The following is a 15,612-nucleotide window of genomic DNA, read 5'->3' on the forward strand; positions in this document are numbered from 1 at the left end:
GTATTATAGGAAGTTTTTTTTTTTCCTTTTAGTCAGTAAGTGATTAATTACTGGAATAAGTAATGCTGTGGATGGTTGAGGCTGAGCTTCAAGAAATTCAGAGTTTAGCTGTATAGTTATCATCGTGAGGAGGGGAAACCCTTGGGTGGTTTATTTTATTTATTTATTTATTTTGTTTTTGTGTGTCTTGTGCAGCAGAAGCCTGGGGCTTCCTTGCACTGTATGCATAATACTACTACCAATGTTTCCAGCCTAAGGGTAATATAAATAAGTCTCTTTGGAAATTGTACTCGTCCTGTAGAAACTATAATTGCCAGCCTGCTGACCACCCAGTTCTCTATTAGAAGTAATCATTGTTGTAAATAAGGGTTAGATGAGCATTCCATTTAGTCAGATTGAAGTTAGAAATGTATGTAATGGCAGGAGTCCATTACAATTTCAAGAGTGCAATTTTAATCCATTTTTAGTTACATGAAATTATATAAAAGACATTGGCTACTTTTATAATACATCATTATCCTATTCAGTAAATAGACTTCTCAGATTTTTAAGAGAAATTGTTGCTAAAGTTACCTTGAAAAGCTAACATCTAGCCAAACTATACTATAACATTAAACACATTGAAAAATATAAAATTTCAGTAGCAATTAAGATATGGTGTCCAAGCTAAGACAAAACAAAAAAAAAAAAAAAAAAAAGTTTTAATTAACAAATAATTAATGATACAGAAATTGTAAAAGCAAGTTATACTCTGAATTATGTCTCTGAAATTGTAGCTTAGTGGAAATTTTTTTCATTTAATGAAAAAAATTTTTCTGACTAGAAGCTTGACAAGGAGTGCTTCAAATCGGAAGATATAATTTGTCTTATCAGAAATCAGTAATTTAGAGCAGTGTTTCCCAACCTGTGGTCTATGGGAGTTGACAGTAAAACAACACTTGTGCAGTAGATAAGTTCAGTTAACAGTAATGTGAAATGTATGAATAACAACCTATGTGCGTGTCTATTTTGTTTGATGCACCTACCCTGAGTGATCCCTTTATTATGTACACCTACCCTGTTCATAAAATTTAATGCTCTTTCAGTAACTTCAGTGGCTTTTGATTGTTTGGCATAAAGGTCTTCAAAATAACCTTCCATCTTTATAATATTCAATATGTCCTCAATCTAGTGCCAACTGTTTTTTTTTTTTTTTTTTTTTTTTTTTAATTGAGTATCCAGTTTTGTCTCTGACCACTCGCTGTGTGATCAGAGACAAAATGGGAAGCCTTGCCCTGCATAAACAGCTTCAACTTCTCAAATATCCACTACCAGTTCCTTAAATGCTGATCTCCAGGTATTTCTCCAGTGGAGCAATAACTTAGTTGATTTCTGCCTTTCTAAAACTCAGTCCTGTCATATCTTGCAAAAAGGATTCTTCTACTCCTATACTTGTTTTCGATGACTCTGATTTCTAGGCAGATCATATATATTTATTGGGGATTACCCCAACTTCTAATCTCTCTCTCATGGCATAAGCACATTACAAATATTGCTTCCTCTTCATTTAAAAAACTGTTTTCTCTTTCACAAACCTGCCCTACCATGGAATTTGTTCCCACATCTGGGGCGGTGCCCCCAAATCCTCTCTCCAGCTTCTAGATTCCATTGAAAAGAGGACAGTTAGGTTAATTAATGACTCATCTCTAACTTCCTATGTATTTGCTGAAAATTACTCCGTCTCATAAGCTGTCTGTTTCTGCTGCATGCCTTTTTTATAGATACTTCTATGCCATGGATACTGTTCTTCTGAATTGGCTTCTACAATTTCCGGTCTCTCTTCCAAAGTAGTCTGAACACAAGCTGCAAGCAGTCAACATCCTTTTACTGTCCAACTTCAAACTCATAGAATCAACTTTTCTTCTTCCTCATTTATTCATTCAACTTTAGTTTTTGGGAACAAATTCATATGTATTTGCTGAAAATTACAATCTGCAGAAGTTCAAGTTTAATGTCAATAAGTATATTCTTTTATCTTCCCAACCTTCAACCCATGCACAGTACTATAGCTTCTAATACCCATAGTATTAATTAATTCATTTTGGATAATATGAGATTAATAGGTATTATATTTTTGTCCAATTTTTTTCTTTTCTGAAAAACAATTTAAATAGTCTTATAGAATTGGATTGAATTTTGCAATAAGCTCAGTGAGACCTAAAAATTTTCCATTGTGGGGCATGTAAAGAGTATCATGTTCCTCTCGAAATGCTAAATTATGTTCAGCTAAATATAGTATTGCAGCTGTTATTCGCTGAAACACATTGCACTTCGCTCTGTTTCCATTTGGAGAAATTTTTCATGTGTTGCATCAACTGTACTTCCCGATTTTAAAATTCTCTATTTCCAACTAAGTATACATACTTTCTAAATGCTTACGAGCACATTAATGCATTTGCAACTTTTGGCTTAAATGTGCCCATTCAGAAAATCCTTTATTGCATAAAAGAATGTCAGAGTTTGAAAATGATTTGCAAGGAAAACATTCAGAAGTTCCAAACATTATTGGAACTTCTGAATATACCAGCCATCTTCTAATTTGTTTATCACCATTTGCCATTTTCCTGACATAGTATTGCATTGAAAAGGACCTTTTCTTCTGATCATTAGGAAAGTGATCAGTCTTCACTTGTACTGGATCTTCAACATTGAAATCAGCACTTTCGTTGTTTTTTTTTTGTTTTTTTTTTCGAGACTGAAGAGGTTCCTTTTCCATCTGCAGCAGATGCCCTCTCAATAGGTCAATAAATTAATAAGTTTTCATAATCTTCCTACTCTTCATTCAGTTCCACAATGTTTTTTTTTCTATTGAAATACTCATTGCTGTTATTAGATTCACAGAAAACTTCATCTTCCTTCTGTGGTAACTCTGTTTTATTCAAACTTGAAGAGGTGGCGGCAGGATCAATATCACTTTTTATATATTTAAAAAGAGCATCTCAGTGCTGTCTTGCAGTCTGCTCTTCACGCAATTTTCTTTTTAGTTTTACATTTCCACTTAAATATTTTTTGTTTGTCTTGCTCTCAGCTTGTCATGATGTGTCCTCAATCTAATTTTAAATAACAATATTGATATTTATTTAGTATTCTTAATACACGTGCATATTTGGTAAAGAATTTCAAATATATAATAATAATAAAAAATTTTTAAAAAGTGTAGAATTAGCCAAAGTCACTTAATGTGCAGACGTGCATCACAGTATTTTTTTTTTAGGAAATGTCCCTAGTCGGGGCCTCTCCAAGTGCAGGGCTGAGTGCAATCGCACCCGCTTCAAGCCGGCCCTGTTATTAATAAATATTAAAAACAGTAAGAGAGCCAACACTAAACTCTGTCATCTCACTGAATATCCATAGCAATAACTTGATGTAACCTCTTAATGCCACATTACCATTGCTCCAGTTGATACAGTTGTTCATGTGGATCAGTAACAAAAGTTTATTGAAATTTAAGTATATAATGAATGAATTGTTCTTTGCATCCAGTTCCTTTGGGATAAACTCATAACTGATCATGTTGGGCATGATTTGCTGTTAACAAATCCATGCTATGGTTGCCTTATAGCTCCATTTCTGTCATGATGATCTTCCATTACTTCAACTATTGACTCCATTATTTTCATTAGTACAGAAGTCAGAGTTACAGGTCTGTAATTACTCTATTCACCCTCCTATGCTCTTTTATTGGTAAGTATCCTATTAGTGGTGAGTATGTTTAAAATTTTTCTTTTATATTTATTCAGGGATACAGGCCTGTATTTTTCATTGTTGTTTAGTGTTTTTCAGGACTGAAGGTGTTATTTCTACCCCTGTTTTCAGTGTTAATTTTTGGCTTATGTGGCCCACATTCCAGTAATATTGTACCCCAGCCTTAAGATATTAGGAAGAATTTAAGAAAAAAAAAAAAAAAGTTTAATAGTCCAATGCTATGAAATTTTTGATAGTTAAGTTATGAACAACCATGTTTTCATTTGTAGAAATACTGTGACAGAGCGGAGTAGTGGATATATTAACAATGTCTTCTCCAAATACTCGCACAATTCAAGTTGATACGTCCTATGTTTCCCACATAGCAGAGCAGGTTAGTGCTTAAGAAAATATATACAAATGTAAACTTAATTGTATGATAAGAAGACATTGATTTTAAAAAAATTTTGATATTTTTATTTTCAATGAATAAATTTTATTTAAGCCACATAAGTTGAGTATCAGCTTATACAGTTCTGTGGGAAAAGTGATTTTTAATATATATTCATAATATAAGGGGATTATTCAAAGTGTTTTGCAACTCTGGTATAAATAGGATAGTTACAAACATTTTAAATATATGAACATACATTTCTGTACATTTTTTATATATATATATATATAGTATGAATATATATTATCCAGAGCTGTAATGCTCAATATAGTATGTAGGGAAAAAAAATTAAAAAATTAAATCTTGCATTACAGTAACAAATAATTAAAAATCAATTGAACACAATTAAAAATCTATTAATAATTTGGATTTTTAATTGTTCAATTGATTTTTAATTTTTGTTACTGTAATGTAAGATTTTTTTTTTTTTTTTCATCTTAATTTCTGGAGAGTATCATATGGAAGTATTCTACATACTATATTGAGGTAAACTCTCTTATTATTTTACAAGTACTGTACATGATATATGCAAAAAAAAAAACTTTTAAACTCACAAAATTTAAAGAGTAGTTGAAATCTAAAAGCAGGGGTTTTGATCTATCATTAAGTTTTGTAGCTGTAACACAAAGCAAATTCATGAATTAATGACAAATGTTTATAAGGCACATATCCGTTGTTATACCACAATAACCGTGTAATACAGTAAATTTCAATGTGGCTCAAAATGTGTCAAAGAAAACAAGTGCTGCTATAAAAAATTTATCATTAGTGAACAATGTGTAAAGTTTCCAAGATTGCTATAGATGCATATTTATTAATTGGGAGAATTAAGATCATTCATGAACATCTATACATCTTAAAGTGGCTGCAAGACATAACCCCCCAAAACTTGACTGCATGCAATCGTCAACATTGTGTTGAGTCATCCACTGAACTTTTGGTTCTTTTCAATACCAACTCAGAAGACTCTTGATGAAATACAGATTCATCACTGTGATCCTAAGATTGAGAATCCAGCCAAACAGTGGAAGTACACATCATCATCCACTCCGAAAAACAAAAAAAAAAAAAATTCCTTAATCAACAGTTAAGATCATGGCTGTGTTCTCTAGTGATTGTGAAGGAATATTATTAGTTACTTATTTATTGTTAGTCAATCTAAACAAAGGGAAAGTTGACAAAAGATATTTTGCTTCATGACATGTGCCTATTTACTAGTGCAGTTTTTTTTTTTTTTTTTGTTTTTTTTTTTTCAGCATACCATTCTTCATGACAGTATAATGGTTTTATCACTTATAGGTTTTAGATGTCCGAGTTTCGGTCCCATTGGAGAATGGAAGTATTCTTAAAAGCCTTTTCAGTCCAGGCTTGAGTAAGGTCCCTGTGAGTTATGCAAAGTTTAATTCTGTACGGCATGTAAATCAGCCCATGAACTTGCTTGTACAGACATAATGCATTGGTATATATGTTAGACCAGAGATGCTGATCATATCATTATAATAGCAGTTTAACCAACCTACCTTACATCCAGATTTAGCCCCAGTGACTGTTACCTATTCAGAAATCTTAAATCGAACCTTTTGTAATCAATAGATTTACAGATATTTATCAGTAGGCAGCTCTTGATTACTATTTTGAGGAGCAATTTTACTTTGCAGGTATTAAAAGCTACAGAAAAAATGTAACAAATGCTGTGAAATACATTGATTTTTATATTGAAAAATAAAATTATAACTGAAACTATATATTAAAAAAAAAAGCAGTTTTTTACACCTGAGTTGCTAAACTGGCTTGAGTGCTCCTTGTATTAATATAGAAATGAAATAAAGCTCATATTTCTCTCTTACAATTTTAGGAAATTGCTAGAGGCCAAAAGGTTAATCTTTCCACATATACATACAGAGATCATGAAGGTGAAAAGTGAGTAGTCAAGTGCTTAAAATATTCAAACCTTAAGCAGCCTTTTTTTTTATTATTTTTTTTTATTGTTGCTGCAGTTATATAATTATTTGTAATTAATGTGTTTTCTTAAGTAATTACATATATTCACCTTATTGCTTGACAGAAATTAGCTCTTCATGACTATACCATCATGGAGGATCAGTTCAGTTTCTCAAAAAAGAATTCTTAAAGGCTTCTTCACTCAGGGCTGTGATTAGCCACTCACAGGTTGATGGAATAGTATATTTCCCCCATGAATTATTCCCAATTTTTTTTTTTTTTTTTTTCCTGCTGTGCAGTGTGAAAATTGGCCCATGAACACCTTGTAGAGATGTAATACACATGGTTTAGTGTGGGCTTGGGTACTAATGTGCTGTTCAAATAATAATAACAGTACAAAAAAATCCACATAAAATATAAATACATATATAAAATAAATTACATGATAATATAATAAATGAAATTTCCCAACTATATATATGTATATATTTCAATCCCAGTTGCTGTAAGTATCAAAACACTGTTAAAATTAACATTCGGTCACATATTATCAAAATTTATTTTAGCAGTACTAAAAGTGAAAATATTTAATAGTAATAAAACTGTTATCGGGACTATAGAAATGGGTATGCATGAGACATTCATTTTGTATGGCTATCTCTCCATTCAAAGCCCATGACGAAGTAGCAGAGGGGGATGGCTACAGGGATGAATGTATTTTTCCATTTCCTCCCTAAACCTTTTCTATTTTTTTTTTTTTTTTCCCCTCTTTCATTTTATTTTATTTTCTTTATTGCTTTTTATCATAGTTTTTGAGCTATAAGATTATACAAATTAGTAGTTAACTAGTAAAATTAGGATTTAACTCATAAAAAACCTAGGCAAACCAGCTGCCACTAACACACCAAACTGTTATTAAATAATTAAACTTCACACCAACCAGTACTTGAAGATAATGAGATTATCAGAGTCACAGCAGACCTTAAGAAATGTGGTTACCCCAGAGTGTCTTAGACAGATTCATTAGGGGAGTGATGTCTATCCGTAGTGAACAGTCTACCCCTGTGGGCACTGCATACATTCCTTACTATCCAGGCCTCGCGGAACGCATTGCACGAATAGTTCGGGGATGTCAAATACACTGTGTGCAACTACCGGGACGGAGGTTGCACACAGTGATATCAAGAGTTAAAGACCCCATACCGAAAGAAGCCAGCAGTGGGGTAGTTTATGAAATTAAATGCTCGGATTGTGAGGTATGTTATATGGGAGAGACAGGGCGGCGACTTAAGGACCGGCTGGGGGAACACATGAATGCAATAAAGACTGCAAATTACGGGAAGTCTGCTGTCGCAGAGCATTTCTGGGAGAAGCAACATTAGATCTCTCCGGAGGATGCTGTCATCACAGATCATGCACAGGGGTTCTGGAACCATAAATGGCTCGAGAGCTTACGCATTGGGGCAGCCAGTAATACTATTAATAGAGATAAGGGTGTACATTTACACCCTCTCTTTGAAACGGTTGTCTTGGGACACTATGAATGGTTTCGGGTAGCACGCTCCCAAGCCATTTCCGGTTCTGGTGCACAAATGGGAAATACCAATCATATTCCTGGGGAACCATGTGACGAATGCTGTGGACCTGCTATTTAAGGACACTGCTCTTCGTGGACTTAATGTTATTAGTTGAGTCCCCCAGGGTTCGGTGTTGGGCCCATTGTTGTTTTCACTATTTATCAATGATATTGATGAAGATATATCAGGGTTAATGTCTAAGTTTGTAGACGATACGAAGGTTGGCATGGTTGTTAATGACAGTAATGATAGTATGCCACTGCAACAGGATCTCAAAATGTTGTGCTGTGGACCTGCTATTTAAGGATGTGGCATACAGCAAAATGTACGCTGTTGAGAAAGGAGACTGCAGTCTCCGAAAGCTACAGTTGTTACGGTGTATACAGTGGATTCCGGTTATTTGGGCCTTGTGGGATAACAGCACACAGTGCCCAAAGATAAAGTTTGAGTTTGTCTTTTGTTACTTCGTAAATTTTTTATATGTATGTCCCCGTGTCTTGTCTAGAGGTAACTTCAATTGGGGCTATGGTTTTTCAGCCCACGCAACATGCAAATAGTCCTATAAACACACAAGTCACAAGTCTACAGATATGACACAACAGTGCAGTATGATTAAATTCACTGATACATCTTAAAATACACACACACACACACACACACACACCCCTGATACACTTATGGCAATAATAATGGAAATTATCAAAATATTAGTCGAGTTAATCAATTTGACAGTGAGATGTTGCAGCATTTGCCATATTAAAAAACACTTGTTGCAACAATACTTATTAAAAGGCATCTAAATATTGATTGTTGCTACTTTTTTTCTCTTTTATTAGAAAACCAAGTCCAAATCAAAAAATTGTCAGTGTGATTTTTTTTTTTCCCACAGATGGGTGTTTCAAATTTTTGCTGTTGGAGATGGGGCCTAATTTGATAATATGCAAGCCCTAGACAAAAGTATTTTTGGTGCCCCTGTAAAAATGTTTTTTATGAAATGACATTTAATGTTTTCGGGGTTAATAATAATAATAAATGATAGGTTTGGTGCTGTTTTGTGAAGTCATGGTGCATTCAAAAAGTCATCTTGTCAATAATTCTTGCTTGAAACTGCTTTTTAAATTACTGATACTGTACTATTCTGCTCTAAGATGAGGTGGCTGTTTGTTCAGTACCATACAGTTGAATACTTATTTGATACAGGTGAAAGTGTCCAGAAGAAGGCATTTTGTGCGGCTGTAATCACCAAGGAAGAACAGTTGGCATTTCCTTATCCATAGTTTTAAGGTTCTCGCAGCAGCAGAGGGCACTATGATAGAATTTTGTGTTTTCTGAATTGTAAATAAAAAAAATTTATTTTATGATTCAAGACCCGTGATTTTACAGTCCCTAGGCAATTGCCTTTTTTGCCTAAAGGTAAGATAGGCCATGGTTGGAGATAGTTTGCTTCGTTTTTGTTCATAATGGTGAATCCAATTTTTTCTACTTTCACAATCCAACTTTTGTTTCCTGTGAATTTCAGTTGTTTTCACTGCTGACTATAAATACAACTCCAATAACATCTCGATGCTCTTCACTGATGCAATTGAATAACGGAGTAGATAAATTAAACACAGCTTACTTTAATAACATGAACAGCTGACTGATGGTCTCTATCAGAGTAGTAGATATAGGAATTGACCAACATTTATTACTCAAAACAACATGGTTGGCGAGAAATATTAAAATTTTTACTTATTCACTTTCCCTAATACATATTCCTATATAATTTGGTATAGACCAGGGATCCCCAACCTTTTTCATCAGAGGGCCACGTAGAAAATTCATAACAAATGGCGGGCCGGAGTCGGTGAAATTTTGACTACTAAAAACACTGTAAACCAAAAAACGCAATTTTAGCGACTTCCCAGGTCAAACGGGGTGTACAAGATAGAAAAACTATAAAAAATTATAAACAAGGGATATTTATTGTAAATAAAGACATAGTCATATTAAAAATCACAATTTTTATTATTATAATCACATTTGATATTACAGAAATAGAAAATCAATGAGCTGTTTATAATTGTTTTGATTTAGCAATAATTGAAATGTTAGATTTAATAGTAGAAGTTCCCAATCTTGAAGTCTTGCAAATGTTCATCTGTCATTCTTGATCGATGTTTGGATTTTATATTTTTCATTTTTGAATATGTTTGTTCACATAGGTAAGTGCTACCAAAAATAGAAATTATTCTTCTTGCTAATTTTTTAATTCTGGAAATTCATTTTCTGTCAAAGTTTTATAAAAGTTAATTAATGTTTCATTTTTCAATAATGTTTTCAGGTTATTGTTACTTTGAAGATCTATTATTTCTAATTGTAGATCTTTATCTATTTGTGAAACATTTACATCAAATGGATTCTGAAATAATGTGTAAATAATTTTCTAATGTTTTCGAAATCAACAAATGCTTCCATCGATAATTCAAGATTTCGGACAAAATTGTCGGTAGAAAAATCACAATTGGGCATTTTATTTTATAAACTTTCACAACACAAAAAATGGGAAAAATTATTTTGTTCAATTTGATTTTTAAATAATTCTATTTTTGTCTGAAATGCTTTAATATTGTAGAACAAGTCATTTGCAAGTAGATTGTGACTTTGAAGTTTTTTATTCAGTGTATTCAAATGTTCACAAATATCTGTTAAAAATGCAAGTTCCCATAACCATTTAGTCTGTTAATTCTGGGACTGGTTTTAATTTTTCGTTCATGAATATGTCTATTTCGGTTCTGAGTCGAAAAAATCTTTTTTTTTTAGCACATTACCGCGACTCAACCATCACACCTCTGTATGATACAACAAATCACCATATTCGCTTTCGATTTCCTCCAAGAAAATTTTAAACTGACGATGGTTCAGGCCATTTTTGCGTATAAAATTCACAATGCTAATTATAGTCGACACTATTGAGTTCGAAGACAAAAATTTACCGCACAACGATTGCTGGTGAATAACACAATGAAATTGCATAGGTCTTTCGATGTTTTTGGAATCAAAATATTTATTAACATGACCAATGAAACCAATATTTTTTCCAACCATATTCTTTGCACCATCTGTCATAATTGCTGTCAACAATTCCCAATCAAGCTGTAGATCTTCAAACACTTTTGACACGCTATAAAATATGTTTTCACCAGAGGTTCTATTCTTCAAGCTTTCAAGTGCAGCCAGTTCTTCTGTAACTTCAAAATTTTGATTTATACCTCGTATGTAAATGAGTAACTGTGCTGTGTTGGTAATATCTTCGCTTTCATCAATTGCAATCGAAAAATTTATAAAATCTGTAACTTTTTGTTTCAACTGATCTTTAACATTAGCAGACAAGTCTTCAATTCTTCTTGCTAACGTTGACGCTGATAAACTTATAGCAGCGAAGTGCTTAACTTGATCAGGGCATATTTCTTCTGCAATTGATAGGCACACCCTTTTCACAAATTCGCCATCAGTAAAAGCCCTCCCTTCTTCAGCAATGATTTGAGATGCTCACAAACTAGCTCTAATTAAATTTAAATTCTGATTAGTGAAACATGTCATCTGTTGTTGCCTCTTGAAATCAAAGCTCAGCTCTTGTAATTTCTTGTTTCGCAACTCTCCTTGAAGTTTATTGTAAGTTGAGGCATGTTTTGTCGTATAATGCCGTTTCAAATTATATTCTTTCAACACAGAAACTGCTTCCTTACATATAAGGCAGGTACATCAGTTATTGTCCCTTATAAAAAAAAATAATTAATCGACCAAAGTTCATTGAAGACACGACATTCGGAATCAATTTTTCTTTTCCTTGATATCTTGATTCACTAAAATTAAAAATTCAAAGTTAAATAAAATTAAAAATAATATGCATTTATACAAATAGCACTAATAAATTATTGCGCATGATAATCAATGCAGCGGCCCGACAACTACGGTCTGAATGAGAATAGCTGACCAGGAAAAAGATTAATACGCGTTCTCATGTTTACATTGCAAACTGCAAAGAACGCATTGCATACAATTCTTTCACTAATACTTACTTGATTAATGTTTAGTGTTTAGATTAGTGTTTAGCAATTGTTTTAACAGTCGCTTATTTTAACTTTACTATTTCACTTTTTTACAACTCGTGTTCGCCAGAAATACTCGAGGCTATAAACTTATAGCCTTGGGCACTCGCACTGTTGGGATTTCCGACATCGCAAGAAACACTGCTGCCAAGTGGAAGCGCACAGAGTTGCAACAATGTTACAAAATTATATTTGGACGCATTTACATTATATTTTGATTAAAAATATCCTTATATACGATATGTAGCAACCAAAAAAAGATTTCTATAGAATAAATTTCACGAGGCAGATGAAATAGTCTTTCGGGCCAGATGAAATCATCTCGCAGGCCGGATCCGGGCCGTAGGTTGGGGACCCCTGGTATAGACTATCACACCATTAATTTTAAAATATGAAAATCAGTTTAGGTTGGCACAGAGCCTGAAAATTACATCTACAAGGGATAATACCACCTTGAAGAACTATATAGTAGTTGAAGTATGTGTGTTAATTGGGAATGGAACAATCCACAATTAGCATTTTACAGTGCAGCAAAAACACTTGGGTCAGCTGCGTCCAAAATTTTATTAAAGAAAGGCCACTGTGTACATCACAAAGGTAAGAAACAAAGTTGTAATTTCCATATTCACAGAAAGGTGTAATGAAATAGGTGCTCAGATTATCAACAGATTGATGCCACTGAGGAAACTTGTCTAAATAGCTGTAAGGGATGTATCAAGTTAGTAAATAATAATAATATATAAAATTTTAACTTTTAAACAAAAATGCATGAAATTGAGATTCTGGCCAGGCCAGCTAATGCTGCTATTGTAAGGCTAACTAAGGCATGGAGCCATCCAGAGATAAGGGATAAAGGATTTCATTGTTTTGAATTAGTGCATATGTGACAGATAGGGAAAGGGGGGGGGGTTATGCCACTGCTTGTCAAAAGCTGCCTGAAAGCAACCAAATTATTAAGGTGAAAGTGTATTTATTCCTGAAGGGAATCAGCATAAAATGAATTGAGGGCAGAATATTTTCCCTGTTAGAAGAGACTAGAAACAGGGTGCACGAATATAAAATCTTAAGGTGTAATAGGGGGCTAAACCTCGTGAAGTTTACCTTCAAGCATCTTGTTATAGTAAATTTAACTCATTCAGCAAATGTGTTAAATTTTCATAACACCCCTTGAGTTTATCATAGCACACTGGTTGGGAATGTTGGCACTAAGAAATCAACTAATCATTCTAACCACATCAATTCAATTGATGGATGCTAATCTCCATGTGTTATCTGAGCTGACAGTTTATTTTTCCACTTGAAACTTTACAGCTCACAACTAGCTTGACAGTAAGCATTTTTGGCAGAACTTTCTCACTACAAGTATAACTTCTGAGACTGGTCTATAATATAGCATCAACCAGTTACCCACACATGTGCAGTGGATATTACTTTTGGGATAAACCTTATAGTTTATAAGATATAGCTGGTTTAAGTTTCTAAAATACTTAAAATCCTATATATAACAACCAAGTTACTCAGAATTTTGTATCTGTTTACAGAACATGGGAAGTTGCAGAACGACACCGTAACACAAACAAAGGAAGCTATGATTGTAAGTTTCTTTCTGTTTTTCTGGATTATCGGTGCATTGGAATTGAACAGTTATTATTTTTGTAAATATTTTATCAGTATAATTCAACTAAAGATTTGAGAGTAATTCTGAAAATTTAAGATATTACTAAAATAATTCTAAAAAGTTTTCAAATGTCTAGAGCAGTGGCTCTAATGAAGTTTCAAAGAAAGGTGTCTTGCAAGTATTTAGAAGCAAAATAATCTTTTAATTAGTTAGTATTAGCATTAATTAATGTATTAGCAGTATCCATCCAAGAATTGAATTTCTCTTGCTATCTATCAGTGTCAAAAGTTGCTGGTATTTCTTTTATTTTTTTTTCTGCTATGAATGATTTAACTCATTCATAATGATTTTTTTTGTTTTACAAAACAAAAAAAGTTTGCATGAAGATGGAAGTCTGCAAACAGTCAATTTGGGTAAAACCAAATTCATGGTGGTGACTTTATGGCTAAAGACAGTTGTTAGTAACTTTGTACAAAATGGATGCCCAGCAACTCAAGCCCAGTTGGCTAAGAGATTTGGTCCATTCAGATAGTTTACTTTATTCTAGTTGCTGAGAAGTTGCATTTAGCTAAAGATAGCACTGTCAAACTCATATTCAAAGAAAAGATATTTGGCTACCTGAATAAGTATTTCCTTTGGCATTTTTGCAAGTTCATAGCATGCTTGTAATAACTGAGAGCAAAGTGAAGGAAAAATTGTTGAAGTTAAATATGAGGAAGGCACCTGGGGTGGATGGGATCTATCCAGTTATATTAAGGAGGTGGCAAAGGAAATAAGCAAACCCTTAGCAATAATTATGAGAGCTTCCTTGGACTCAGGGGAGGTCCCCGTGGACTGGAGATGTGCAAATATGACCCAAATTCACAAAGGAGGATCAAAAGGGTGACAAGTAATTAGTTAGTTTGACTTCTGTTCTGGGGAAATTAATGGAGGCACTGATTAAAAAAACACTTCAGGATCGTCTAGACAAGACTTCAGTTACAGTTCAGACAAAGCACGGTTTTGTTAAGGAGAAGTCTTGACTGACCAATTTGATTGGATACTATGATGTGGTCACAAAGGAACTGGATGCAAAATATAATTTTGATTATCATATACTTTTAGATCTTTTGAAAAGTTTTTGATACTGTTGCACATGGAGGACTACTGTACAAATTAGAGCATTATGGCATTGAGGGCAAATTGCTGCTATGAATAAAAGGATGGTTGAGTGGGAGAAGACAGAGTGGTAATCAATGGACACTGCTCTTCGTGGACTTAATGTTATTAGTTGAGTCCCCCAGGGTTCGGTGTTGGGCCCATTGTTGTTTTCACTATTTATCAATGATATTGATGAAGGTATATCAGGGTTAATGTCTAATTTTGTAGACAATACGAAGGTTGGCATGGTTGTTAATGACAGTAATGATAGTATGCCACTGCAACAGGATCTCAAAATGTTGAGCAGATGGATTTAGAGGTGGCAACTGAAGTTTAACATTGACAAATATGAAGTACTGTATATGGGTAGCAGTAACCCCAGAATAACGTATCAACTGGATAGTACTACACTCAGGATGGTAGAGAATGAAAAGGACTTGGGGGTAATTGTAGTCAGATATGAAGTTTTCTGAGCAGTGCAGACAGTCTGCAAGAGCAGCTCGTGGTGTCTTGTCAATGATATACAATAATATTTCTAGCAGGGATCACCTCCTTATCCCTTGTAATGGTCAGGCCACACCTTGAGTACTGTATACAGGTCTGGAGGCCTCATTTTAGGACAGATGTAGTGCTGCTGGAACAAGTACAAAGAAGAGCAACAAGATTAATGGATGGAACAAAGGGTTGCTGTTACGAAGAAAGGCTTCAGTTCTGCAAATTACAGTGTCTGGAGGCTAGACACCTGCAAGGTGATCTGATTGAGGTGTAAAGGCCTTAAATGGTTTGAGCAAGCTCAATGCTGATGGGATTCTTTCTTTTCTCCGGATTAATCGTCTGAGGGGACATAAATTTAAATTGAGGAAAGACAGTTGTAGAATAGATGTGCAGAAATTTGCCTTTAGCCAGCTTGTTTTTTTTTTAAGCTATCAACTTCTAAGACAGATGTAAGTTTGCTGCAGCAAACTTCCATCTGTCGTAGAAGTTGATAGCTTAAAGAAATTCAAAGCAGAACTAGACAAACATCTGGAGTGAATGGATGGGTGAATTGGTAATGGGTAGTTTCTTTTT

The 15,612-nt window shown here is 33.8% G+C and overlaps 1 protein-coding gene across 4 annotated transcripts in view; it reads left to right on the forward strand.

Moving 5' to 3' along the window:
- The window catches only part of LOC150088831 (ADP-sugar pyrophosphatase-like), a 139,407-nt gene that overhangs the window by 78,738 nt on the left and 45,057 nt on the right, over positions 1-15,612 (forward strand). For 3 of the 4 annotated variants that reach the window (XM_090370929.1, XM_090370931.1, XM_090370932.1), the window contains exons 2-4: positions 4,014-4,117; positions 6,033-6,097; positions 13,328-13,380. In XM_090370929.1, the coding sequence (XP_090227055.1) occupies positions 4,052-4,117; positions 6,033-6,097; positions 13,328-13,380 (184 nt within the window). In that variant the 5' untranslated portion in view covers positions 4,014-4,051. Of the gene's footprint in view, positions 1-3,615; positions 3,724-4,013; positions 4,118-6,032; positions 6,098-13,327; positions 13,381-15,612 lie in introns of those variants that run through there. The other variant, XM_090370930.1, reaches the window with a different exon arrangement.

The sequence above is a fragment of the Mastigoproctus giganteus genome, chromosome 3, assembly GCF_048544385.1.
Source record: "Mastigoproctus giganteus isolate SK-2022 chromosome 3, ASM4854438v1, whole genome shotgun sequence".
In the NCBI taxonomy this organism is placed as follows: domain Eukaryota; kingdom Metazoa; phylum Arthropoda; class Arachnida; order Uropygi; family Thelyphonidae; genus Mastigoproctus; species Mastigoproctus giganteus.